Source organism: Eublepharis macularius, chromosome 10, assembly GCF_028583425.1.
Source record: "Eublepharis macularius isolate TG4126 chromosome 10, MPM_Emac_v1.0, whole genome shotgun sequence".
NCBI lineage: Eukaryota > Metazoa > Chordata > Lepidosauria > Squamata > Eublepharidae > Eublepharis > Eublepharis macularius.
The window spans coordinates 5,976,098-6,003,794 of NC_072799.1; the positions used below are offsets into that span (position 1 = coordinate 5,976,098).

General features: G+C 46.6%; 1 protein-coding gene across 3 annotated transcripts; it reads left to right on the top strand.

Moving 5' to 3' along the window:
* The first annotated feature begins 160 nt into the window (after window positions 1-160).
* Window positions 161-26,590, top strand: LOC129337094 (RING finger protein 37-like). 3 transcript variants are annotated; one of them, XM_054990585.1, is made up of 5 exons: window positions 161-248; window positions 18,197-18,278; window positions 20,702-21,893; window positions 23,111-23,260; window positions 25,619-26,590. In XM_054990585.1, the coding sequence occupies exons 2-5, from the start codon at window positions 18,225-18,227 to the stop codon at window positions 25,831-25,833; spliced, it is 1,611 nt and encodes a 536-aa protein (XP_054846560.1). In that variant the 5' UTR covers window positions 161-248; window positions 18,197-18,224; the 3' UTR covers window positions 25,834-26,590. The 3 variants fall into 3 exon arrangements, with proteins under 3 accessions (XP_054846560.1, XP_054846561.1, XP_054846559.1); XM_054990586.1 differs by lacking the exon at window positions 23,111-23,260; XM_054990584.1 differs by lacking the exons at window positions 18,197-18,278; window positions 20,702-21,893; window positions 23,111-23,260; window positions 25,619-26,590 and adding an exon at window positions 9,073-11,792.
* Window positions 26,591-27,697: the final 1,107 nt, after the last annotated feature.

Consider the following 27,697-nt stretch of genomic DNA (forward strand, 5'->3'; position numbering starts at 1 on the left):
CGCTCCCGGCTTGTATCGTTCCGGCTCCCCTGCGGCTGCGCAGATCACGAACCGCTTCCTTTCGCGCTTTCAGAAGTTTTGAGCCACGTCGCTTCCCATAACCCCGCCCTCGCCTTCTCCCTCCCGGAAGTGGGCGGTGCTACGGGACCGGAAGCAGCTCTGTGAGGCGAAAACGAGAGAAGGCTCATTGGGGAACGGCAAGACCTGCCGGCGCGGGAGAAGGGCGGCGGCGAGGCGAGCGGCTTCTGGTGAGTGGGCGAGGGTGGCGGGGACTTTCACTGGGAGAGAATGGATAAAGAGGGCGGTGGAGCACAGCAAGTCGCTCAGCGGCTTGAGTGGGGGGGTCTCCAGCTGCCGTCCCTCCGCAGCGGCGCAGTCGGCTCCCTTTGGCCCCGCCCCAGGTTTACGTCATAGGGGCCTCGCGCTCCAGTCTTCTCCGGAGACAGATGGTAGCCCCGCCCTCGCGAGTGTCACCACGCCTCCTGGGCGCCTGCGTCATAGGCCGTGCCCGGGGGCGACGACAGGTGAGTTGCGCATGCGCAGAGTGTGGGCTGCGCAGCTCTAGGCGAAAGTGAGCTGCGGCAGGGATGTCGGCCTCCAGCAGCGGACTGGAGATCTCCCGGAATTTACCACTGATCACTAGGCTACAGGAAGCAGTTCCCCTGGAGAAAATGGCTGCTTTGGAGGGTGGACTCTATGGCACCATATCCTTGCTGAGCTCCTTTTCCTCCCTGAACCCCACCCTTGCTAAGGTTGCACCCCCTCAGATCTCCTGGAATTTCCCAACCCAAAGGTGGCAGCTCCGGCTGCGGTGCAAACGTGCTTGCCTCGAGGCCACCCTAGCCTAGCACAAGCGCTTCTGGTTTGGAGGCTTGCCAGCCATGTGCCTGCATGGCCACCCTGCCCTGAGCCTTTTCCCACTACAGCCTGGTGTGGGTCCCCACGGCCCTCCACCCATGCTGACTATGTGTTCCAAGAGTTTCAGTGCTCAAACCAGGAGCCGGCTGCTCTTCTCGCTGCGTCGCTGGGACAGCTGGCTTCCTGTCAAAACACTGGTCTTTGCAGAGCAAATTCAAGCATCTGCTCTCTGCAAGTGCCCACAGGAATTTTCTTGGCACTTGGTTGTTCTCTGTGCCTTACATAATAAAAGGAATCTTGGAGTATTTACTTCACGTTCATTTATACCTTACCTTTCCGCCCAGTGGGAACCCAGAGCAGCTTACATTGTTCTCCCTTACTCCATTTTATCTTCACAACGACCTTGTGAGGTAAGTTAGGCAGAATGTGTGAGACTGGCCCAAGGTCTCACCCAGCAAGCCTCTGTAGCAGAGTGGGGTTCTAAACTTGCATCTCCCAGATCCCAGCCTGATGCTCGAACCGCTACATCATGCTGGCTCACAGTGAATTCAGAGGCACACTAGTAACACTACTGCTGAACAGCATAGTCACTGCCTCCATTTTATCCTCACAACATCTCTGTGAGGTAGGCTAAGCTAAATGTGTGAGGCTGGCCCAAGATCACCCAGCAAGCTTCCACAGCAAGGTGGCGATTCGAACCTGGGTTTCCAGGGCCTAGTTGAACACTCTGAGTGCTCTATCACATGTTAAAATTTTGTTCCAGCATAGGCTTTCACGCCCTACAGGCCATTCCTTCAGATCCAATGCAGGGACTCCTTTCTACTCAGACTTCTTACATAGGAAGCATAAAAAGAAAAACAGAGTCAAGGGACTGTGAAATGCAGAGAAAACAGGTTGCAGTTTATTTCATGTGAAATTCACATCTAATCCAGAAAGATATACAGGCTGTTTACTAGTGTTGCAAAGCCAGTTAATGCCCCTAATGGGTGGGGAGCCTTAGGTTTAAATAAATCCTATATAAACTGTACATAAAACAAGAGAAAAAATACAAACCCTTCCCCCAGGTTTAAGACAGTAGGATGGCTGCCACGAGAGCTGTTTCACAAATGGTAAAGTGCAGCTGTTTTCACTATATGCATTGCTCCAGGACGTATCCCCTCCTTCCTAATACCGTGTATAAATTAGATGTGCTTGTCATACGCTCAGGATAGATATGTGTTGCACATTCCCCTGGCGCTGGCATGAGACCTGTTGTAAGCAAGTGGCAGGATTGTATTGAAGAAAGCACGCAGCTGCCTGTGAAGAATAGAGCTCATTCTGGAGTTTTCCTCGGAATGTTTTGTGAAAGGGAAGTGCTGGGACGTTTCCAATAGCAGAGCTGGAGCTTCAAAACACAGTGGAATACTTTAGAATGGTGCTGCTGTATTAAAGGGTGGCTGTGCACAAGCACGCACAGTACCACACATCAGGATTTATCCATCTGAGCGATTTTGCAGTGTGACTATGGAAAAGGCTGCATTACTGCAATGTGGGCAAGTCTTGCTACTGCAGGCCATTCTGGCTGGCGTAGCTTCTCCCTGTTTGGTTAAAGAGTCTTGCCTGCATTGTACAATCACATCAGCATGTCGCGCAACCTGGGCCAGACCTGTAAGCCCCCTTCTGCTTCCAGAACCAGCCCTGTCCATGCTTGCATGATGATGTAAGTTGAGTCACCGTGGAAGTTGGTGCAGGGCACCCGCTTCTGCCCTTCAGTAGTGGCTTGTAGCAGCAGGGCACCCTCAGCTTGATAGTAGCTTGAGGGGTCATCACGCAGTCCTGCTTCTGAAGTGTAGCAAGTCTAGAGTCCTCTTGTTTTCTGGATATCTGCCCATCAGAGAGCCATAGCTGAGGTGCTCCGGTTTCAGTTTTCAGAGGAGGAGAGGAATACAGGCTTCATAATAGTCATGCACAAGCTGTGTACATGTGATGCAGTTGCTGCATTCCCTTTGAATTTTCCACAGTGAAGGAAGATCAGTGTTCTGTGAATTTACTCTGCAATACTCAGTGTCTATAAAGCAATCATTTTCCTTACACTAGAAACTGTGGTCTCTAAACCAAATCCAGGGCCATTGGGGAAATATCACCAACTGCCCATTCCTTTCCTGTCCTGCAAATTGCCAGACCAAATGTATATTTTGTCCATTTGGAGAGTAACAACAGGACTTCAAGGAAAAGGACGGAACCTGGGCCATTTCTCTCTGCTGACCGTAGCTCTATACTACATGCATTGAATTGCTACAAAATTGTAGCCAGAATATCTCTGCTGTTTTTCTCTTCTGTGCTGCTTTCCTGTATGTTTCCCCCTTTGCTTATGCCTGACAGCCTTAAAAGTAAGGGCCTCCATATTCACAGAGTTTATTTCAACAATTACATGTAGAAACCTAGAAGAAAGGAGCTTGGCACTTAAGCCTGCACATGCTTGTAATCTTGATACGTTTTTCTACTGCCTGCTTCGTGTTTAATTAGAAAACAGCTGTTTTCCTAATTCATGGAGCTCTTTGGTGGTTCCCCTTAACACTAGATGGCAGCAACAGACTCTCTCAGATCAAAGATGAGTTTTGCGATATTCATTTGGATCCTTAACCTACCTTATCCCAAGCTGAATTGACAATTATATATGCTCTCACGCACCATCTTGAATCCTTTTGTGACCACCTTACACGTCCTTAAGATGTGACTTACAAGAATGGATTGTCTGGTTGTAAGAAATAAATGTCTTAAAATGAGATAAAACGTTAGAGAAGCTACAGCTGTTGTTGGGGGGTTTTGCTGTTTTTATATATCAGAAGCTAGGAGTAATAATGTATTGCCTTTTTTGCTTAGATCCAAATGGTTGGATCCGTTTGTGAAAGGCACTGGTAGAGGTGGCTATTTCCCTCCTTCCCCTTCAACTTGCTTCAGAGGAAAGTGCTGCCATTAGCTGATTATACAACTCCGTAATAAAGCAAGCTTCCCGCCCGAGGCAGAACACCGTCTTAATTTTTCCCCCCAAAAAACTATATTCCTTCCTTCCCCAGATCTGCTGTTTGCTGACATTATGGAGTCTTCTGACCATTTAGTTAAATATTGCAGCATCATGGTGCCCACTGGCTCATGGCGATCCCATTCGTAGGGTGTTCAGAGCAAGAGATGAGCAGAGGTGGTTTGCCATTGCCTTCCTCCTCACAGTGACCCCAGTCTTCCTTGTCAGTCTTCCATCCAAGTACTGAGTGTTTAGCTCCCAAGCTCTGGCAAAATCAGGACAGACTGGGCTTTCGGGACCGCTATATAAGTGCATTGCTTCATATGTTGCCAGTAACTGTAGTAAATAGAATTAAAGCTCACTAGACCACTTACCATCTTTTAGGAGATTTCTTAAGGTTGGAATTGTGGGGGAACTCTCTATACCACTTTGAGCTCCTTGAGCTGAACCGTGGGTAGGTGAGCCCATTCAGTTATCTACATTATTTGGTTCACCAGCGCCGCATACAAAGTTGCATTGGTCAGTTCCACTCACTGTTGCTGATTCTGTAGACTAGAGTCACCACATGTCGGCGCCTCAGGCAAAGAAAGGTCTTTCCCAGCCCATGCAGCCCACAGGACTCTCACTGGAAATGCCAGCATTGAACCTTGCGTGGAAATGTTCACATATATGAAGCTTTGTGATACTGAGTCAGCCCGTTGGTCTGTCAAGGTCGGTATCATCTACTCTGACTGGCAGCAGCTGTCCACGGTTTCAGGAAGAGATCTTTCATCCCAAGTACTAACTGATCCTTTTAACTGGAGACCAGGGGGATTGAACCTGGGGCCTTCTGCCTGCCAAGGAAATGCTCTACCACTCAGCTGTGTCCCTCCCTACACTTGGCTTTTTCCAGGCAAGGAAGGGATCTTCCTGTGGAGAAAATAAAAAAAGGACCAGACCAAAGGTCCATCTAGTCTCACATTCTGGTCAGAGCGTTGGACTAGAACCGGGGAAAGTCAGGTTTCTATCCCCACTCAGCCATGTGACCTGTGGGTAACCTTGCCCTAGTCACCGTGTCACAGCCTAGCATACCTCACACGGCTATTGGGAGCATAAAAATGGGAAAGCCCTGCTTAGTATCACCTTGGATTTCTTGGAGGAACGGTGGGATTCAAAAATCCCAGAGTATGGTGGTTGGAAGGCACATGAAGCAAAGCAGGTTGGTTCCCAGCTAGTGATTTTCCTGTGAACCCCATAATAACAACAACAACATTCGATTTATATACTGCCCTTCAGGACAACTTAACGCTCACTCAGACATAAGATACAAAATATGTTGTTGTTATCCTGTTGTTATCACCCTGTGAGGTGGGTGGGGCTGAGAGAGCTCCGAGAGAGCTATGACTGACCCAAGGTCACCCAGCTGGCTTCAAGCGGAGGAGCGGGGAATCAAACCCAGTCCTGCACTCTTAACCGCTACACCAAATTGGCTCAAAAAGTGCCTTGACTTTCTGACGGGGGTAGAAGGCAGAGTTTAAGTCGAATTAATAAAATAAAGCATTAAGTAAAATGTGACAGATAAATATACTTTACAAATAAATGCATATTAAGCAGGTCTTTGGATAGGTGACATATATTTTCTAAATAAATACATATTTAAAATTCAAATCCTTATTACCGAGCCCACTCTTGTGGTTGAGGGAATGATGCCTAGACATCAGGCAAAGCTTACTTTTTACTCCTTTTCTCCCCATCACTGTCGCACTGAGTGTCTGTGGCAGCAGCAGACTGAGTGCCGATTTGGGCAAGGCTCAAGAAGTGTGATTGCCTGCAAAGTGACAGGAAACCTGCTACGGTTTCTAAAGACCTGAGCTATTTTTGGTGGTCATTTTGTAATTATACTAATTAGAGGCCATAATAGCTGCTAACGAGCTGAGAATCACAGGCCAGCTGAAGAAAGTGTGAAGCAGCCAGTCTTTAGAATCCGTTGGGCTCCTTGCCGAGCGAAAATGGAACAGTCGGAAACGGTGCTCTGAAAAGGGAGCCTGGAAGAAGTACAGGATTGTGCCGCGTGGTGTCTGTCATTGCAGAGGCAAAGGAGATTGTTTCATAAAGATGCCGTTAGGGACAAGAAGACGGTGAAGGTGGGCGGCTTTCTAACTTCGACCCTTTCAGAAAGCAAAGCTTTTATCATGAGCATAGAACACTGCAGGGAAACTTACTTTAAAGAAATCTCTTCCCTGTTTATTTATTATTTTATCACATTTCTAGACCACTCTCCCCATCAGACGGGCTCAGGGCGGTTTAACAACAGTTTAAAACAGTAAAAACATGAAAACATTATATCAAAAGAATTAAAATTGCCGGGTATAAAATATTAAAATACAGCATTTTCCTGCATGGGTGGTGGAAGGTCTTCAGTGGTATGGCCGGCAAGAGGACAGCCTAGCCCCCACCAAATGCCTGGCGGAACATCTCCGTCTTGCAGGCCTGGTGGAAAGATAACAAATCCTGCCGGGCCCTAGTTTCCTCAGACAGAGAGAGTTCCACCAGGATAAAGGATCATTTTCGCAAGTCTTTCTGGGAACTGAAGTTCCTCTCCCCCACCCCTTTTCCTTTTGTTCCTTCCCCTCGCTGCCTGAAGAGACAGAGAAAGCCTGCGGCAACAGCGACTTTTGCAAATCGTTTCTCCAGTCACAAGCCTGCTCTCAGTGATCTTTGGGGCAGGCAGCTGCAACTTTCGCAGCTTTCTCCGGAGCATTCCCCCCCACCCAGCAAGACGATTTGCAAAAGCTGATGTTGCCGTAGGCTCTCTCTGTCTCTTCAGGCAGCGAGGGGAAGGAACAAAAGGAAAAGGGGTGGGGGAGAGGAACTTCAGTTCCCAGAAAGACTTGAGAAAATGATCCATTATCCTTCACGTGTAAAATGTCACTTGTAGCAAGGCTCTCAGCTTGTTTCTGCTCTTTGCATTCCAACCTTGCCGACTAGGATCTCTGGCCCTTTGTCTTCTGTTCGTTCTTTAGGGTGCTAGTTCTTCTAAATAAACCTCCAGTTGCCCAGCTCTCCCATTGTACTGATGCCTGTGTAAGAGAGAGCTCTCCAGCTTTCTCTTACGTTACAGCTTTGCAGACTCCCTTCTGGGAACTGTAGGCTGTTCCCAAGGGGCTATTTGGAAAGCGCTTGACTGCTGCTTCTACCAGAGTGGCTTTTTAGATGCCTTCATTTCCTGTCACCTAAAACATACTTTGGAGGTGGCGATCGTACCTCAAGCTTGCACGCTTCCCCCTCCCTTCCATGGCTTGCAATATGTTTGCTTTATGTCCGGATCGGAGCTGGCCCTAGGAAGGATGGCTCCAAACTGTGGCTTGCAAACACTCTTAGGTCCACGGTTTGCAGGCAGCCCTTGCTCGTGCTAACCATTGTTGCCTCTGATTTGGACAACACGAAAGGTGTGGATGGAAGGGAGGAATCTGCGCAGGAGAGGAAGGAGAAATGGGGGAAGAGAAGCTCGCAAGCCTGATCTCCAGAGACGTCACAGCGCAAACACGGTTGGGCCGAAAGGTTCTCATCTCTGCTGTTTCTACAGGCATAGCAAATAGACTAGATTAATAGATTTGCTGGAATGACTTAATTGCTTTAAAGTTGTATATTTCTGAACCCTATGAAGTGGTTCTTCAGGCACTATGAGTCCAAAGCAGTATTCCTTTGCCAGGGCCAGATGGGCTATAGCTGAATCAACAGGACAGCCTGCCCAACATCCATAGTATTTTTAGTCTGCCTGAGCTTACATTGAGTAGGAAAAGGGCTGGCTCCCGTGCCTGTTGCGAACACATCAAAACCAGCCCATCTCTGGGTAAGATAGGTGTCCCTTCATACTCTGGGTTCCCCAGGTATGCAGGAAAATAGGACTTCATAAATTAACCAAACCGGGGTGGAGGGGGGGATACAAAAATGCCCCAATGAGGACCAAACATATTCATGAACATGGATATAGAGAGCAACTGATTAGTTAAAAGTGGGGAAAGGGTTGTATGGGCGGGAGAAATCTGCTTGCTCATGCCCCTGAAGTTTAGAGGATATTGAAGGGGAAGTGGCGGGGGGGAGTTGTATTGCCAGGCTGTTCCCTTTCCTGTGGTTCACTGGAAACCCCCCAACTTGTTAGTTTCTTATATGGTTGTAATTTTTTCTTTGCCCTTCTGCATCTGAAGCGCGGCCCAGTTGAATTTGAAAGCTTGCAGCGTTTAAGTAGCTGGCCATTTAATATATTTCTATTGTTGCTGTTCTCTGGGACTGAGAAGGCTCGAGTGCAGTTGATGTTTTTTGGAAAAACTGGGACATTTGAAATGTACCTATTGAACTTGACAGAGGTGGGGGATTTGGGGGATTCAGAGTGATAAAAAGCCTTTGGCACCTCTTGGGATTGCATGTCAGCTTGAAATGGATTCCATTTGCAGCTTAATTGATCATAGCATGAGTGGGTCTGAAAATGAAAATGGTGGATCTGATCATGCCAGCGACTTCCACGTTGTGGCTAAGGTTGCCTCCAGCAGACATTAACACTTGATAAAATTGCATTTTTTTTAAAAAAAAAAAATTGTGTAGGCCTTGTACAATTAGGAGAAATTGCACTCTCCCCCCTTTCCCAGGTCACGTGACAGATTTACACAAGCCTTGACCAAGAATGATTGAGTCATGGACTCTGCTTTGTGCACGTGTGATATCTGTTCAGTGAGTTTCTAGCCCTGTAAGAGCTACCCATACCTAATCTCATGTTGTAGTACTCCTTGCTTTCCTGTACAGCTTGGCTGAGTGAGGGCTGGTTTGTACAAAAGATTGAAAGGACTTAGCTTTCTGCTTCCTAACACATGCACAGATGGAGCTGCTTTAAACTGAGTCAGACCATTGGTCTCTTAAGGTCAGTATCGTCTACCCTGACTGGCAGCAGCACTCCAGAATCTCAGGCAGAGTCTTTCCCATCACCTACTTCATGGTCCTTTTTTTAAAAAGCTGGAGGTGCCGGGGACTGAACCTGAGACCTCGTGCACTCAGTGTGTGTGCTCTACCACTGAGCCACAGCCCCTCCTTGAACTTCCCATATTCTGCGATTGCTTAAAGCTTTGAGGAAGTGTTGCATTTCAGAATATATCTTGCCATAACGTTAAATGATTTTTAAGAGAAAGACAACTCCTCATGACAGGTGAAAGCCACTCATTCTTCGTCTGCCCTTTTTTCAGTATCTGGAACCCATTCTGACCCGGTAGTTGAGAGCATGCCTACAAGGATAATATGCCGAAGATTTGCAGGACGATCATGCAGCGCAGCTGCGTTTTCTACGACAACCAAAGTGCCGGGCAAGAGGATGTTCTTTGGAAAAGCAGAAGAGGACCAGAGTTTCCAAAAGGCAGAGAAGAGTTCCAAGCCCGTTGTCACACTCAGACTATGGACACCTTCAGAATACAGGGTATCTTTTCATCCATCAGCCTACGCAGGGGCCAAATACGTATCTGATAAGGAAGTATCTTGTAGCTCAGATGATGGGTTGATTGAAGATGATTACAGAAGAATTGGTGCCAAACAGGTCCAGAACACGTACAGCATTACCTGCTCGCGGAGGCTTTCAAGCACAAAGAACACCCTGTTGGATTTGGAAAGCATCAAGTCTCTCTCTACCCAGGCCAGCTTGACACCGTCAATAAGGCAGGATCTTGCAGAAGATGGTGGCCGAGCTGCTGATGTGGAAGCTTACGATACGAAGGAAGATCCGAGGGCATTTCAGAAGGAAAGGCCTGAATATGAATCTCTGAGTTACAATAGAGCCAAACTCCTTCAGCCCCTTTCTATAGAGGAAAGCAGTCAGATTCTTCAGGATGTTGCTGTCTTCAAAAGCAGCCTGAAACCACAAACCATTGCAGGGAATTTCTTTAGGCTGAGCAGCTTGCCAGCGGAACAACACGCAAGCCTGAAATCCAACAACAGGTTCACTATGTTGTGTCGCTACGCGGTCGAAAACATTCGGCTCTTTGATATTTCCGAGCTGCTTACGGTTTTAAACGCATTTGTTCGGTTAGCCATTTTACCCACACACTCCATGCTGAAGGTGTATGAATCCGAATGTTGCCGTCGGGCCTGGGACGTGGGCCTGGATCAACTTCTGCTGGTGGCTGACCTTTGGCGTTGCTTGGGGCGTGGTGTCCCTCAGTATCTGGAGATCATGTTAAGCTACGTTAGTCTGCATTGGCAAGATCTCAGTATACCCCAGCTAGTACAGTTAGTCTACATTATAGGCGAAGGCCGCAAAGCCCCTGAGGATTTAATGAAGAACCTCGACAACTTGGTCTTGAAGTACTTGAACTCTTTGAGCCTCGAGGAAGTGGGTGCCATTTGCTTAGGATTCTTTAAGTCCAGTCATGGTCTTTCAGAGCACACTATGCGAAAAATCGGCGATAAAGTCTCTGTCCATATGGCAGAGATGAGCAATTATGCCTTAGTGAACGTACTCAAGATGTTCCGCTACACTCATGTTGATCACCCTGCCTTTCTGAAGCAGCTTGGGACGGTAGTTCCTCCTCGGTTACCTACTATAGGCGCTCAGGGTGTCATGCACATCACCCTTGCTTGTTCAGCTTTGCATTACCTCGATGAAAGGATTATGAATGCTGTTGCCTATTCTATGCCTTCCCGGGCAACTTATTGCCGGAGCAAAGACGTTGCCAAGTTCTTGTGGTCGTTTGGATGCCTGAACTACGAGCCGCCTAACGCAGAGGAATTTTATGCGTGCCTTGAGGAGCAGCTGCGCACAAAGATGCACGAATTTCAGAAATTCCCTGAGCATTTCCTCACCTCCTTGTTAGCACTGGCATTTGCAAAGCGCTTCCCGAAAGACTTGATAGATCGTGCTCTAGGTCCCAAGTTTATCAAACTAATCAGTGGTTGTAAGTTCGACCTCCACAAAGACTTGTTCACCCTCGATGGCACAGTGGAGATTGAATGCCCGGATTACAAAGGCAATCGTCTTGCACTGCAGCTGAAGCAAGAGGTGACTGAGATGTTGTGGAACGTTGCCAAGAAGGAGACCTACCTGAGGCCAGAAGTCACAGAAGCACTCTCTCTTCTTGAAGACATGTTGGGCGGACCCCAGTACGTCAAAAGCCACATGATCTTACCTCACACTAGATCAATTGATTTGGAGATTCGTTTAGACCCAAACCAAAAGCCATTGCCTTTTCATTCAGAAGCTGCAGCAGTAACATCCGAATTAAAAGAGAGTGGAGTATCTCTCACAGATGACTTAATGAATCGGCTGTTGAAGGGGAGCTCTGGTAACCAGTCCCCAGTGGATGACGCTGGAAGCAAGGAAGAAACGTGTATTCAGAAAAGACCAATACAGCAAGGACGGTCTTTGTCTACTTGGGACCATTTCGCATTTTCCGATGGAGTTCCTCTTACTGGTGCCATCTTGAAGGCATTGACCAAACCAAAAACCTCTTGTGAAGTTCCAGACCCTCCAGCGAGCGGGCAACATCTTGCAGGCACGAAATTAGCTGTTCAGGTGTCCAATAGGAACCACTATGGCTACGACTCAAAACACCTGTTGGGACTTCACAATTTGAAAAGGAGGCAGCTCCGTCAAATTGGATACACAGTGGTAGAAATGCCCTTCTGGGAATGGTTTCCCTTGCTCCGGCGTAGCCGTTCAGAAAAACTGAGCTATTTGCACCATAAAGTATTTAACTCTGTGCTGTAAGGAGTCGTGGTTTTAGAGCCCAAATTCTGAAAGCTAATTCTTGGGACTTAATCCAAGTTTGGTGGGGAATATAAATGACTGTTTCTGAACATCTAGTTTATTAACTTAAACGTCACTTTACCAAACCCATTGTCCAATATTTTTGGAATTTATATGCACCCAGAGCATTTAAATGGACCTTATTGTGGTATCTTGTAAATAAAGTTATATTAGAAGAAACACTTGATTTGATATTTTTTTAAAAAACCAACAGTACAGTAATGTACTTCAAGTGTTTGTTTACTCTTTATTGCAAAAGTTTTAGATGATTAAGAAAAGGTTATAGAAAGCAGAGGTATCCCAGTAAGTCAGAGGAGAAGAGAGAGAACCCCATTAAGGAATCCCAAAAGATTACAGCTGAAACTTTAATGACAAACCAGATTACCCAGAACAATTAAAAGACTATTCTGCTGTTAATGTTTAACAAAATGATAAGTAGAGTTAACATGAATAGGCTAAATAGTTATTAATATCACAATTTGAAAAAACCAATAAAACACTGAAAAGGCTGTAAATTCAATTTTAAGTATCACTGATGCTGGTGTAATTGTAATATATGGGTAACGGTCTTTATCTCTGGGATTGCATTCTCTATTTAGGAAATGCATATCACCACTTTGGGGGCAGAAAGCAATTTCCCCCAGGCCAGTTTGGCTAGGGATCCTGAAGGTGTTTTGCCATCTTCTGGGCATGGAGCAGGGGTCACTGGGTGTGTGTGGGAGGGAGAGGTAGTTGTGAATTTCCTGCATTGTGCAGGGGGTTGGACTAGATGACCCTAGAGGTCCCTTCCAACTCTATGATTCTTTGAAATGGGGAAAGAATTTAGCTACGTAAACAGCACAGTTGAGGAAACGAGCAACAGCGTATGAAGCAAATTGCAATTTAAACAATATCCTATTATTTGTATTAGTATAATACCACTCAACCATTTCTGCATGGAAAATGCTGTTGGAGTGATACTGTTTGTTCACCAGACCCCAAGAAGGCTTTACAGGCCCTTATTACAGACTGCTTTCCATTTTGTTCAGAAAGGTTAACGTACAGTGTACTATATGGTACACTGAAATGTATTATGGGATGCCAAATTAGAATGGATTGATTTTGAACATGTAGATTAGTTTTTAAAAGTAATAATCAAGAAGAAAGTGTTTGTGGGAGGTGGGGGACCCATGTACACAAAAAGCAATGCAGGCAGTTACATGGAGAAAGGGGACGTGAATAGCCTCCTTCACACAGAGCCCGACACCATCACCTTTTTCGGTAGTCACAGGGCACCAGCAGAGGCCAAAAAAACATGTTTCTTCCAGCGCCGTGTACAATGCACAGAATTCAGCTCATTCTGCTTTAACAATGTGATCCTCATGAAATGTAATCTACAGCCTTACACCACTGTATTAAGCTAGCTAGGTAACGGTAAAGGTAGTCCCCTGTGCAAGCACCGAGTCATGACTGGCCCATGGGGGGACGTCGCATCACGACGTTTTCTTGGCAGACTTTTTACGGGGTGGTTTGCCATTGCCTTCCCCAGTCATCTACACTTTACCCCCAGGAAACTGGGAACTCATTTTACCAACCTCGGAAGGATGGAAGGCTGAGTCAGCCTTGAGCCGGCTACCTGAACCCAGCTTCCGCCAGGATCGAACTCAAGTTGGAAGCAGGTCAGGAGCCCTGAGGCGCAGCTTACCACTCTGCGCCACGGGGCTAGCTAACCAGTTTCCAAACGTCTTTATGGAATAATCCCTTTTTTGGACTAGATGCTGTTCCAAAGCTATCACTACCAATGATAATGAGTGTTCATAACTGAGAAGGATACCTCAGGCATGTGTCCAGCTCTGAAGACGTAATGGCCCTCAAGTCTTTGGAACAGGTTCCCTTTGTCAATTCACTCCTCCAACTACAGACCTCTGTCCCCCCTCCCCCCACCCAGCCATTGCTGTCTTCCAGGAACCTAATTTCAGGGGGCTGAGTTGATTGCAGCGGGAAGGTGGAATGTCCTTCACAAAGTTCCCAGGCGGCTGCATCCACCCCGCTGCATTGCTAGCGTGGATTATGTTTGTAAATAGGTATTTTCCTTCGGCAAGTGTTACTTTCCAAAACTTGGGTTTCTAAACCAAAAGAAGACTTCTTCAAGATCACTACTGCTGCCACAAGAGTATTTATTTATTTGGAAAGGGTGTGCATCTGTTCTGGAGACAATATGGCCAGGCAAGTTAACAGAGCACTTCTCGTAAGCCTAGAATCTTTTGTAAGCTTGCTTCCTTGCAAGGCTGAAGTGATCCACTGCTACTTACGCAGGGCTGTTTCTTCATCAGCGAAGACTGAAGGTGCTGAATTTTGGGTGCTGAGCACCATCCTACATGCACACCTTTCACCCTTTTCTTGGAATGTAGGGTCTGGACTGGATAGATGGCTCTTTGAAGTTTGATCAAGAGTTTTCTTCCCCGGGTTTACAGCATCATATCACTCAACTATGGTAAAAACGTTAGAACTACCGGATCAGCTTTGTAGGACTGGTACAGGATTGGGATGTTAGTTTCCACGTTATAACAGTAGTAATTGTCTTGGAGAGGGAGTGGGAGCTTGAAGTCTGCCTTTCTCACTGAGACTCAAAGCGGATTTCACAGTTTAAGTTCACACAGTCGACATCTGAGACAATCAATAACCAATACAATAGGGTATGCACTGCAGAAATTTGAAAAGAAGCATACATTTAAATGTAGGAACACTGGTGAAACATTGCTGAAACAAAACAAAGTAATATGACGTGGAAACAGTCCCATAGGAGCATATCTACATCAACAGACAGTACCAAGTAGTATAGTTTATAGTCCCTTTACCAGAGCATCTTTCTCAACCATTTCCTTACAGAACAGTCCTGTTGCTGGAGTGAAAAAGCCCTGCTGAATAATTCAGTTTTGCATAATTTGTGGAAAGCCAGGAGAAGGGGAATTTTTCCAGATCTCCCCAGGCAGCCCATTCTCTAAGGTATGAGCTGCCACAGAGAATGCGTGTGTGTGGGCAGTCGTTAGTTTTGCCCATTTGCAGAGTGGTACCTGCAGAACGCCCTGTTCAGATGAGCACATGAGGAGAGGCAGAGCACATGAGGAGAGGCAGTCTTGCAGATATGAGGGGCCGTGGCCGTTAAGGGCCAAAACCTTGTAACTAAGAGCCAAAACACACGTTAAGAAATACTTAGGTTCAGCACGTGTTCTCTTACCTCAAGGTTTGCCGGGATCTGTAGGCGTCCTGGAAGCTTAAAGATCTGTAGGCGTCCTGGAAGCTTAAAGGCGTCCTGGAAGCTTAAAGCTTAAAATACAGGCGCCTGTATTTCCCTTCCCCTTTTTGCTGCTCTGTAAATGCTAAACTTTAAGCTTCCAGGACGCCTACAGATCCCGGCAAACCTTGAGGTAAGAGAACACGTGCTGAACCTGGGTATTTCTTAACGTGTGTTTTGGCTCTGATAGGTAGCTGGTGGAATAACTGCAGAGTAATATCTCTTCCTCTTCTCCCTGCACCCATGAAAACTACCATGGGGATTGTAAGTCATGCTGGTTTAATATTAACTCTGACTGGAGAAGATAACTTGCTTTAGGAAAGTGGTGTTGGTAAAGCATTGAATGAACCGCTGCCCATTTAATTATTGCTCTAAATGGAAATAGATACCGGCATAGCTCCTGTTGGGCCTTTGTGCCTGTTGCTCTGTCCCATAGTCTCAAAATAAGGAGGGCACCAGTGCAGCACCCCGTTCCCCTGAAAGCATTATGGGGGGGCAGAGGGATTCCTTCTGTGTGGCACGCCTGATCATACGCTGCGAACCCCTTACCTTTTCACCCCTTTCCCTACCCATCACGGCTTCCGAAGCCCACAGGCTTCCCCTCCTGTCCAGTCTCATAAGGTTCCTGAGCTCTCACTCAAACCATGTAACGTGATGAGAACTCGCAGCCAGTAGTGTTGGCCTTCTGAGCACAGCTTGCAACTTCTGCTGTAACGTCCCTCACCCTTCTGGATCCCCGTCGCCCTTCCCTTTCACAGTGGGCAAGACACTCATTTGCAGAGAAGAATCGCTTCCCGTCTGAGGAGGAAAATAACCTGCAAGATTCTTCTGGGGTCAGTCTCAGAGCCAGTCTTCCTTTGGGAAGCGTCTCCTATCTAGTGCCTGGGAGAGGGAAATGAGATTGCATTGATTAAATCATCCTTACGAGCAGCAGCAATTAGTAGAACAAACATTAAGCCTTCTAAATGATTAGATCCAGAGGAGTTAGCTGTGTTAGTCTGCAGTAGCAAAGCAGCACTTTTAAGACTAACCAACTTGATTGTAGCGTAAGCTTTCGAGAGCCACTGCTCTCTTCGTCAGATGCATCATCTTTGCTATTTTGCTAAATGATTGGGACACTCTTAAGTAGCAAATAGTGGTAAATAAAAGTAAGCTAAAGTCTGAAAAAAAATGATCATAAATGTCAGGTAAATATTTGTGGGGGAGGGCATACCACAGACCCCTAAAGAATAAGCCCTCGTCTTTAGTTTCTCAAATGGCAGGGGTACCAGAGAGATGAAACTGCCTTTCACTGGGTTCAGTGTTCTGGTCCAAAGTCTTGGGCAGGAAGCTTGCCCAGTTCTGGATCTTCAGATCCTTCCAGCATAAAAAGCCAAGAATGGAACCTGAGAACTCCATGTAAAGCATTTTGTCAGGCTATGGATGACAGGCTATGGCAGATAGATCCCTGTACTATTGCAGCAAGAATCCAGGCTCTTGGTTAAATGGTTTTATTCAGAAATCAGATCATTTCCACAGATATGTCCATAGGATTACTCAGAAGCAAGGTTAGCAACTTAAGCAGTAAGAAACAGGTTGACAGGAATAACAATACGAGAGAAAACCATTCCTCTTCAAGACAATTACTCCGCTCCCCCTCCCATCAGTAAATATACTTTTGGCGCGAACCGTTCCTGAGAACTTCTCACATACTTCAATTATCAAGTCTAGACAACGAGAAAGTAGGAGATCAAAGTTGAGACACAGCAACTCATGGGAGTGCGCAGTGTACAAGGTCAGACGCTCTGAGAGTTCCACAGCCGTTTGATAAGGCACCTGCATCTTCCGTAAGTCTGTGAAAGCAAAGCAGTTATGGCATGGCAATATGACATCAAGTTACAGCATGAAACACTGGTTCAGAAATACAGGGCAGCATGAAATAATGGCATGGTGGGGGCAGACATGACACACTTAGCTATGGGCCCTTTTCCCTTTACTAAATTTCATCTTGAATGCTTGAAGTTCAGTGCTGAGGCCAAGAAATAACGTGCTACTGCTGTCGGTCTCGTCCTTGCCAGCTGTGGGTTCACATCTCTTTGGTGGATGCATCTGGTCTCCCACCAGCATTCATATGAACAAACACAGTTAAAGGTTTCTAGCCCATTCATGTAATACAGGTGCTGGCACGGAAGATGCACGTTACTTGACGGCTTTGTGCACATACTTTCCACCTGCAGGAGTGCAAAACCTTTACGAATTTGTCTGGTCTTTCCATTATTTGCAGTCTTCACTGAACCCCCCTCTCCCCTGTATCGCCTGGTATGTTCTGCTACTGCATGAAGGGGCAGTTGGGTCTTGCCAGAGAGACTGGCCACTTTCCGAATCCTCTGTATGGGTAGTATCGCTGGCCGCTGGAAATAATTATGGACTGCCAATGCCAGTCAAGTTTTGTGGGAAGCTCTGGGGAAGGGGTAAGTTGGTCTCTCTCCTTCCTGACGTTCAGGGAGAATGCTGGGGAGGAATCTCTGGCTTTGTCCTGCACACCCAAGGGCAACTGGTTGCCAGAGTTATATGCACTGGCAGCTGCGTTTATGACCCTCTGCAACGGGCGCGTTCCTTGTGCAGTCCCGCAAGGAGGATCAAGTTCAGGGAAGCCATGTGAAGCTGTAATCTTGCTTTCTGTGGTGTGCAGATTACTCTTAAGGAAAGCATGGAGTATATACCCTGCCTCAGGGCTAGTGTAGGCCAGTGTGTTCAGGTACTAGCTGAGGCTGGGCCTAGTCCAGTGCCCGGCAGCGGTGGAAGAAGCCCAGCGCAATAAAATCGCATACTCTGCTGCCTCCTCCAGGCCCTTTCTGACATTGCAGGAGCCCTAACTCTTGAACTCCTTTTTAGACCCTGATGGTGGACCTTGAAGGAATGTGATAGAGTTTTGTTCGTCTCCTGTCAGTGGGAAGGTCGTGGCAGCCCATGCCCAAGAAGCCATAAAAACCTGCAGCTCGCCCTGCCTTCTCTGGTCATATTCAGTTAAACACACAACCCAAAAAAAGGAGTTGGGGGTATGAACTCTTCTTTTAAAAAGAGGTTGGGCAGAATTGCTTTCCTCTTTCCCCCCCCTGCCCCCGCAGAACAGAAAGCATTCTCTCTCTAGAGCAGTCCACACTGAACATAACCGAAGAGATTGCTTTGCCACCGCTATAACAGCCCTGCGGTCTCCTCAAGAGGTTAAAATGAGGAGGATGCTTTGTCATTTTCTTGCCATCTGTTTCTACAGAATTACTAAAAAATATCTTTCTGTGTGTGCATTTTCGTTTGGTGATAGATCCAGCTCTTCAAATCAAGTGGTCAAGATGGTGATCAATGTCTGCCTACCACAATTCAAGCCCAGAATTCACTGCAACAAGGTATTTTGTCAGGCGTAAAAACCAACCCCATGAGAAATACGACTCGACAAATTTCACCTGCTGGTTTCTTCGCAGATCCTTTGTGTGGGGTCCCCTGCTTCTGTTGCATTGCTGACATGTAAGATAACTGGGGAGGGGTGGAATCGCTAGCAGGTCAGTTTAGACCTTAATCTATTCTCCGCCTTTGTCCAATGTGTGGCCTCTAAGTCTGACCAGTTTTGCTATTTTGAGTCGTTCGCAGATGAGCAACCTGCTAAAGGGGATTAGGCCCACGTCAAGGGGCTCTCGTGTTGGCCATTGTCCTTGGGGAGGCCAAAAGAGCTGGTTCAGCCGCCCACTTTCTGTTGCCAGTCAGCAGCCAGGGGTCTGATGTCATAATGAAGCCCAGAAGCCCTGATGGCTCAAAAGTCTTGACGAGGAGAAGTGCTGAATGAATAACTGTTTGGTTTTCTCTTCCCCCCTCCTCCCACCACCGTTTTTATGTGGTGGAATATTATGCAATATTTTTCTTGAGTAATTCCAGAACTTAACTACTCGAGTAACCCTCAAGAGGGGGCATTGATTTCCAGCACAAAGACTGGCTTGTGGGGTGCGATGGTTAGCTGTACGTGTGCTTTATTTCAGGCCTTAAAAGTTCTGCTTCTTTGTCAAAGCCTCAAATTGTGTATCGGGCGGTGGTGGGGGGAAGAGGGTCAAGTGATAAAGCATTTCTGCTCTATCAATTAACCACTTAAATGATCATCTTTGGCAAATAAGCATTGCCAGCTACTAATTTTGGATGGGAAGCTTTTACAAATCGCGAAAGAACTGGTTCATTCCCTCTGTCTTCCTCCCCTCTCTTTAACTTTTGAGCAGTCAACAAGCCAGAAATGGCTAAAGTAAATATGTGTACTACTGCGGTTGAAAATTTGGGAGGGGAACTAGTAAGTTTTGTAACTTAATTAGCAAGACCACCTTGGTTATCCACCAGGTCGTCTGGTTACCCTTGTGAAATGTCTTTTCTGACAAGTCTTTTGGAGAAAGCCAGGCTGATGTATCTACTAAGACTATCTAAGTTGGAGCTTCTGCTTTGCAGGTTATGATTCAGTTAGAGGGATAACTGTCCCATTCATTCAGTGGTATTATTTTTCTCAAGAGGCTGAAGCTGAAAGAGTAGCTTGCCCGAGGCTACCCCCAGTGTGTTCATAGCTGAGTTAAGAGCTCAGCCAGAGATTACCATCTTATATTCCTCAGCTTTTCACTCTGCTAGCACTTTTGCAAACTTGATTGTCTCTTCAGAGGGCAGAATGGAAAAGGACTCCCCTCGTAGTTTTGGCATTCTACAGGAAATTACCTATTAGTGGTGGCCTGTAAGGTCTACTTACCAGGCTAACCCGAATCTGGTGTAAAGGGCAATTAAAATCTGTAACATTTATGAAAACTAAATTTAAATATTTTGTACAACAGAGCACCGAATGATGTAGGGAATTAGAATCCCGTCTCTTAGTAATTTGAAATCTTACTGAACCCTTTTTCTCTTTTTTTGAGACTAAACCAGCCCCATGTGTCCTTAAGGACTAGCAACTTGCTTTATTTTTTCCTCTTTAAAAATTTAAATCTCGGGTTTTGGAGGGACTGAAATGTGCACTTACTAGGAGCTTTCTGTATTTTGCAGTCATACTGCAGAAGCATCCTGAGCTGTGATTATGAGCTTGACTATTAATTCCAGTGGCACCTTACAGAATTGTGGTCAACTATACTGATCCTTTTTCTTACCGAAAGAGAGAGGGGGAATGTGAAGGACATTGGCGTCTTCTGAGGTTCGGACATTGGTCTCTTCTGAGGCTCGGAAACCGCAGAATTTGAGAGGGCTTTCTCATCATTCAGGAGGGTAATAGGTTAAGTTCAGCGATGCGCCAGTGCGCCCCTCTGTTCTGTTGCTGGGGCTGAATTGCACAGCTGTGTACTGCAGCCACAGTGTGTGCTGTCCTCCCAAACCTTATTCTTAAATAAGTGCAATCCCCTGGATGTCCAAAACTGTATTGATGTTGGAGCGTATGGCTCCAAAGGACTTTGTAATGCTTTCTGCTAATTTTGGAGCAATGGTATGTCGTGTTTATGGGCCTCAGTTTAAACTCTTCTCTTGTTGTTTCCCAAAGTGCCCCAGAAGCCCAACCCACATGGCAACCCCCCTCCCCCATTGGTATCATGGGAGGGACTTCTTAACCAGCATTCATTTCTGGTCAGACACATTTGGGGTGTGAGCCATCTAAAGCTGAGTAATGAAGTCCAGTTTATTTCAGTGCTCAGCTCTTCTGTGGCTGCCTAAAATGCTTAATGGCGTCCAGGCCCTGTGCCAGGTTTGCATGTTATAGAAGGTGTGGGCCTCTCTGTTTTTGTACACTGGCAACAGAATTGATTTTTCAACCCCTTTTTTCTTATAGATCTCAGCCGATGGTTATGAAGTAGAAAATCTTATCTCGGAAGACCTTGCCAAGAGAAATCGTGGGTTCCGCTGTGAATATTTTATCAAGCCCCCTGTCCAAGTGACACTTTCTTTCCCCTTCCATGTAGAAATTTGCCGGATTAACGTAGACATTTCCTCAGGGGGCTGTCAGAACATCACAGGGCTGGATATTTGCACGTCTACCTCATCCGGTAAAGCCTCTTGGAACAGCCCCGAATCCTCATTCTCAGGTCTGGCCGGTCAGCCTGTGTTGGACAAAGAGGTTTTTACCCTGGTGGGCAAAGCTGTGCTTAAGAATCAAAGCAAAGTGACTTTCAGCCACCGTGGCTTCAAGCCAAGGCCTCCATTCCATCATCAGATGGATGGGCTCCCCTCCTTCTCTGGCTCTGCGTCTCTGGAACTGTGGAACAAAGGCCCGACCTCCCTGAGTAGCGTGTCGCACTTAAGAGTCTGCATTACCCATGTGGCGGGGGGCGGTCTGCCTTGCATTAAGAAACTGGAGGTTTGGGGCCAGCCGGCCAAATCTTGTCCTCACGAAGTGGCATACAATGTACTCCGGGTTGCCTCGGAATCCCTGGCGCCGGGTTTCGGTGGGCAGGCCTCCAGTCTTCCGTCCCCCATGGAAAGCGACGTGGTGCCCTTTGGCAACCCAGACGGCCAGGAGCAGAGGCTGATGGAAGCCATGCAGAACGTCCCTGAAGAGTTCTTGGATCCAATCACTCTGGATATAATGACCCTCCCTATGCTCCTCCCCTCGGGCAAAGTCATCGACCACGAGACCCTGGAGAAGTGCAACAGGAGCGAGGCGTCCTGGGGGCGAGTGCCCAGCGACCCGTTCACGGGAGTGGCTTTCAGCCAGCACTCTCAGCCCCTCCCCCACCCCTCTCTGAAAGCCAGGATAGACCACTTCCTCCTCCAGCACAACATTCCGGGCACCAACTTGCTCGGGAGGGCTCAGGCGTCGGGGACAGTCGTTGCCTCTTCCATAGCCATGTCTTCTCTCAAAAGGAAAATGGACCTTCTGGAGCAGAATGCAGGTCGCCACTGCAACGCGGACCCTTCCCGTTTCTCGGCAACAAGCTTCGTTGCCACCTCTACCTCGGAGTCCCGTGCTAAAAAAATGAAAATGGAGTGTGAGGCGAACACTTCCCAGATGGACTGCTCAGCAGGTACCCTCGCTGCTCCGTTCTCGTAATCCACAGCAGGAGCCACAGCCCCAACCCGTGCTGATGCTGTTTGCTTTGCGTGCACCTTCCCTCGCTTTAAATTTTGTCTCGATTTTTGGCTCTCCAGAGCTGTGTGGCACTTTGTAGAGCCTGTCCATGTTCGGAAGCGGGGAATGGGTTTGACTTGGCATTGAAACCGTCCTGCAGTGACAGTGTGTCAGGTTGTCGTTTGATGGGACTCGCTGCCATTTGCTTCTGCCCTTGTCCTCATTCTGCTACGTTTGTGTTATTTTATTTATTTGGCCTCTGTTTCGCTCATCAGGGCTTTTATTTTCTTGGTATCTGTTTCATTGATTGGGGGCTTTTAATAATTGATTGCTAATTCAACGGCAGCTCTGTACCAAACAGCGCAGAATCTGGATTTCGGCTCAGATTTCCAAAAGCCTCTTCTGAAACAAGCCCTTATTGAAGAGGGAGTCTGTGGCCCTGATTTGTTGAGCTGTTTGACCTTTTGTTACAGCAGCCCCTGTTCCCTGACCTCTTGTCTCTCCCTGCGCCAGCCCTTTGATGCCGGCAACCCTTTTGTCTGTTCTTTTTCCACCCCAGTCTTTGCCAAAATTGTAAGAATTCTGAGTGAAAAAAAGCATTTCAAATCAATTCTTTACTTGGGTTTGCTTTTAGGATTGTTTTGAAAGATGATAGTTGTACAGCTTCCCGAGATGTTTGCTGTATGCTTATGTACTTGGATCGAGATGTGTTTTCTTTGCTGATTCTCCAAGATACGGCTCCATATGGGTGTCTTGTCACAGCTGATTTTGCAGGATTGGTGAATGAAGGGTAGGATCTATCAGAAACTAGATAGACTTCCTCTGATCATGGAGTACTGGGGAGAAACTAAAGAGATGACATTGTCGTCTTGCCTGCCTTGGGAGCTGATCAGGGGGCTGTGGCTACCTGTTAGAAACAGGCAGTGATATTAGAAGGACCCCTGGTCTGAAACAGTGGAACAGTTACTGCACAGAATTTTAGATCTGCAATCAGAGCTAAGCTATGAAAATTCGTAATCAGGAAGGAAAGAAGATGGGTGTTTCTGAATTAATATTAATTCATTAATATGTCAGTCCATTGCAGCAGTATGTGAGAGGCTGCCCTGTAGGGTATTTGCTTGCTTGGATTTAGCCGAACTGTCTCCTTTTTAGGCTGTGTGCTTTTCTTTGCAGATCCACTTTCACACGAGCAGAGGCTTTCTGCCAGCTTGGACAGCGCCTTGAGTTCCATGCCCTTGTTCACAGCGAGCTTGACAAAAAGCCAACTGGCTCCATGGAGCGGGGGCAGCTACACTGGCCCATTGAACCCGACTAGTGGCCATGGTAAGGCCAAGCACCTGACTAGGGCTTGGGACTGGTTGTTCTGTGTGTCAGTGGTTGCTTCTTTCTTCCAAAAGTGTCTGGGAGCCCTGAATTATGGACCTCTTGCCATGTGGATAGTGAGAAGCCCCTCATCCATTTGACTATCGGAAAGCATGGCTTTTGCACGCAGAATAAGGGCAACGTGATGTCACTGTCTTCACACATGAGTATTTAAGCTGCACATTTGTTAAGGCAAGGGCTTTTTTTTCTGGGAAAAGAGGTGGTGGAACTCAGTGGGTTGCCCTCGTTGAAAATGGTCACATGGCTGGTGGCCCTGCCTCCTGATCTCCAGACAGAGGGGAGTTGAGATTGACCTCCATGCCGCTTGGCTCTCTCTCTCTCTCTCTCTCTCTCTCTCTCTCTCTCTCTCTCTCTCTCTCTCTCTCTCTCCCCCTCCCTCCCTCCCTCCCTCCCTCCCCATCATTTGGCATTACCCAAAGACTGAGAATTGGGTTCTACAGATCCATTCTTCTAAAAGTGGCATTTTCCTCTGTGACAAGGCACCTGATGATGACACCTTGTAACGGAGGAAAGTGCCACTTGGGTTTTTTAAAAAAAAAATATTTATTGGTGCAGAACGGGAAAAAAAGGAACAAAAAACCCACGCTTCTATAAAAGATTTCCAAATATCTAAAAATAAGTTCAAATGCAATCACCGTCTATATGTGATATGATCAAATGTTGATAAGTTTATAAGATTCTTCGATCCAGTAAGTTACGGGAAGTTGGATTTTGTCTTTCTAGTGTTGTAGTGTAAGTCTTTTAGCGACTGTACGGGCATGGGGGGTCTGTTTCTGTTTACCCTCAGTTAATTTCCAAGAGACAGGCAAATAGTTTAAAATAATAACTTCCTCCCAAATAACTGGACATGTCCAAAGCAAATGTTGAAAAGACGCATCATGTAAGTTATTACACCACCAACAATTGGACACTACTTAATCCTTTACTTAAGAGCCGTTATGGTTTCCAGTGTACCCTAAACATAATTTTTTGCTGAATTAGTCACAGCTTAAGATCTATAGCAGCAACAGGTATAAGACTTAAATAATAATAACATTCGATTTATATATAAATCAAGTGTTATGTTATAATGTTATTAAGAGTTAAAGTGCCCCAGTTAGTGAAATGGATCAATAGGACTGAATCTAGATGTGTCACAAATAGCTCGTTGGATGGTTATCCCACAGAATGTTGGCACGTCCCAAAGTAAGACAATTTTCAGGTTTGTCTGGTCTGATGACAATGTTGTGGAATACGCTGGGCTGTAGGAATGTGATTTGCAGACTAGATACGTGAATTCTAGGATTGAAGAAATTCTGACCTGGCTTGCCCTGCCCTCTAAAGGAAGCTTACCTAATAGAAGCAATTATCCCAGCAGTAAAAAGGTTCCTCTGTTCACCAGTTAAAAAGCAAAAGCAGTTAGTCTGTAACCCTAACCCATGATAGGTGATCAAAGAGGGTGCCCGCATGCATTCTACGTCACCAGTGCCCCTACGGAGAAGGCCCAAGATTACGCCAAAGAAGGGCATCACTGAGTGTTTGCAAAGGCGAGCATTCAACTTTCTAGTTCCTGAAGATTTGTCAAACCTTTGTAATGAAATTGGTACATTTGCTATACTCCGATTCAGTAGTTCTGAACCTATGGGTCAGCACTGTCTCACCCCGAAAGTACAGCTCATTTGAGAAGCGTAGGCTTAAGTAAGGTGTGTTTTTGAAAGTCTTTATAGATCGGGGAAGAAGAAACGGTGCTCTTCGAAGGGTTTTTCACTTCTCTAAAGCAAAACCCCACCGATGCGTTTGGATATTTTAACCCAGTTGCTCACCTTAGAATTTCCTTCATGTGGAATTAATGTGTGTTTGGCACAGAACTCTGGATTATGTTACACTTAAAGCCCACTCCATCTGCCAGACAGGTAATGGAAGCTGGGAAAACAGGCAGGGCTGATGCTTGGTCCAAATTACTGGTTTCCCTTCCAGGGCTTGGGCCACTGCTGTCCTCATCAAAGCCAGCCAGTGACAGTGTAGGCGCAGGAGAGGCTGCGTACGCCGAGAACGTCTTCAGCTGGCCGTAAAACCAGGTTATTCCCTTGTGAAATCTTAAGCCAAACTTGATATTTAGCTGTTATTCCACAAAGCTCAAGCCAGACATTTTCAGTTCCTTCCAAAAGTTTTCAAGTTTAGTCCTTGGCGAATCTGCAGTGTGTGTGTGGGGGGGGGGGGGGGAGTTGCTGCGTAATTAAGCAAGTCGCCTCTGAGAACGTTATCACAGGTTGTTTCTTGCCGTAGATTCTCACGTGTGTTTCTTTCTTTCTCCTCCAGCTCAAGAGCACAACAGAAGCGGGGCTCACCAGGGCTGCTCTTCCTGCTCCAAGACCTTTTCCTCGTACTTCAAAACAGAGCCAATTTACCAGCTCCCATGTGGCCACCTTGTCTGTCGCTCTTGCTTGGCTGAGAAGCAGAAATCTCTCTCAATACTATGTGCAAACTGCAAAAGGTCAGTTGCCACGCACGACGTTGTGAGGGTCCACTTCTAACTCGTTTTGGCACTGCTCTCTTTGGGACGGGAGTTTGGAACCGGGCAAGCTGCCAAAGTAGAGCCACGAAGCAGCCTTTTCTCCCCTCCCTGCTGCCCTCCCTGAATCGGGCAAGCAAGAGCTCCCGCGTCAAGGCTTGCAAAAAGGAACGGCTCCGAAGAGGACGTTGCACTGAAATGCATCAACGGGGCTGTAGCGTTTTGCTGGAGCTAAAGCGAGCCAAGGGTAATAAAGCCATATGCTTCCTTAATTAAAAAAAAAAGCATTTGTATACAAAACTGACATCTATATAATTACACGCTATTCTTTAGCCGTCTGTGAAAGGGTCCAGGCACAGATGGCTTCCGTATGGTCAAACGATAAAGAGATCGTTGTCAGTTGTAGGGAAGAAAGTACGAGGATGAATATAGCTGAAGTGGTTATTCGTCTACTGCAGGTTTTTTCCCCCCAGCGGAGCGAAAATTTGTCAGAGTCAAGAACACAGATTATCACTTCTGAAGACCAAGGGACTATCTGGGATTGGGGAGCAATGGGGTGACGCTTGACGGTGATTCTCCTTCCTTGTGCAATCTCTGTGTATGTGCGCACATGTGTGTGTGTGTGGTGGGGGAGTCCATGTATTAAGTATGCACACGCACACACACGTCGTCACTCTTGATTCCTGTTGTGCAACTCGGGAGTGTGAGGTGGGCGTAGATTAGCTTGCCTCCCATCTAATTGATGAAAAATTTAAGCCTTAATAAATTTATGCTCAGAAGCTGCTGATCTTGGTGGGCTTTCCAAGGAGTGGATTTCTTTCATTTCTGCTTCTGGCGCAGGGCAAAGTCGGTTGTGGCTACTGTGATATTTTTGTTTCAGGCATCTGGGTTAATTCACACGAGACCTGGATCGGAGGTAGAGGAGGAGAACGTGGGTAAGAGGTCATATACCAGGAACCTAGCAGACATTGCTTCGAACATGAGAAGAGCCCTTCTAGGTCAGACCAGGAGTCCATCTAGTTCAACATTTGGTGTCACACAATGGTCAAACAGTAAAGAGTCCAGTAGCACCTTTAAGACTAACCAACCTTATTGTAGCATCATGCATCTGACGAAGAGAGGTGCGGCTCTCGAAAGCTGACAGTACATCTGACGAAGAGAGCTGTGGTTCTCGAAAGCTTCTGCTACAATAAAGTTGGTTCGTCCTAAAGGTGCTACTGGACTCGCTACTATTTTGCAACTACAGACTAACACAGCTAATTCCTCTGGATCAGTGGCTAAATGGTTAGTCTGGAGGCCCAACTACAGGGCGTACAGACTGAGGCCTTCTCCTGATGATGCCTCCTGGCACTGGGATTCAGAGATTGACTGCCTCTAGACATGGAGGTTCCCTTTATTCACCAAATTCAAGAATTCCAAATAGATAGTTGTGCAGCCTCTGCTTGGAGACTTCCAGCAATGGAGAAATCCACCCACGGTCCTAGTCCTTGGTTCCATTGCACTTTACTGGTTATCTTGCTCCTGCTTTGGCTGGGCAGATTCTGCGAGCTGCCATTTCATTGACCAACTTCCATTCACGTTGCCTGCTTGGACCTAAAAGGCCTAAAAGAGTTTAAACTCTTGGCGCTTTGCCCACTCACCGCTTCGTGCTAAGCAAAGCTACATCCTTCTAAGGTCATTGCTGGAATCATTCAAATCATGATGGGAAAACTGAGAACTTTTATTTTTCTAAAAAAAACAGCCTGCTGCTAACCCAAGTGTCATCTCCAAATTGAATGGCACCGTTACGAAGCCAGGCCTGTCTCCAGATTACTGTATCTTAAAATTACATTAGTAGGAATTAGCCACCCTCAAATGACTCTGTGTCTGGAATGATAATGAGGGCA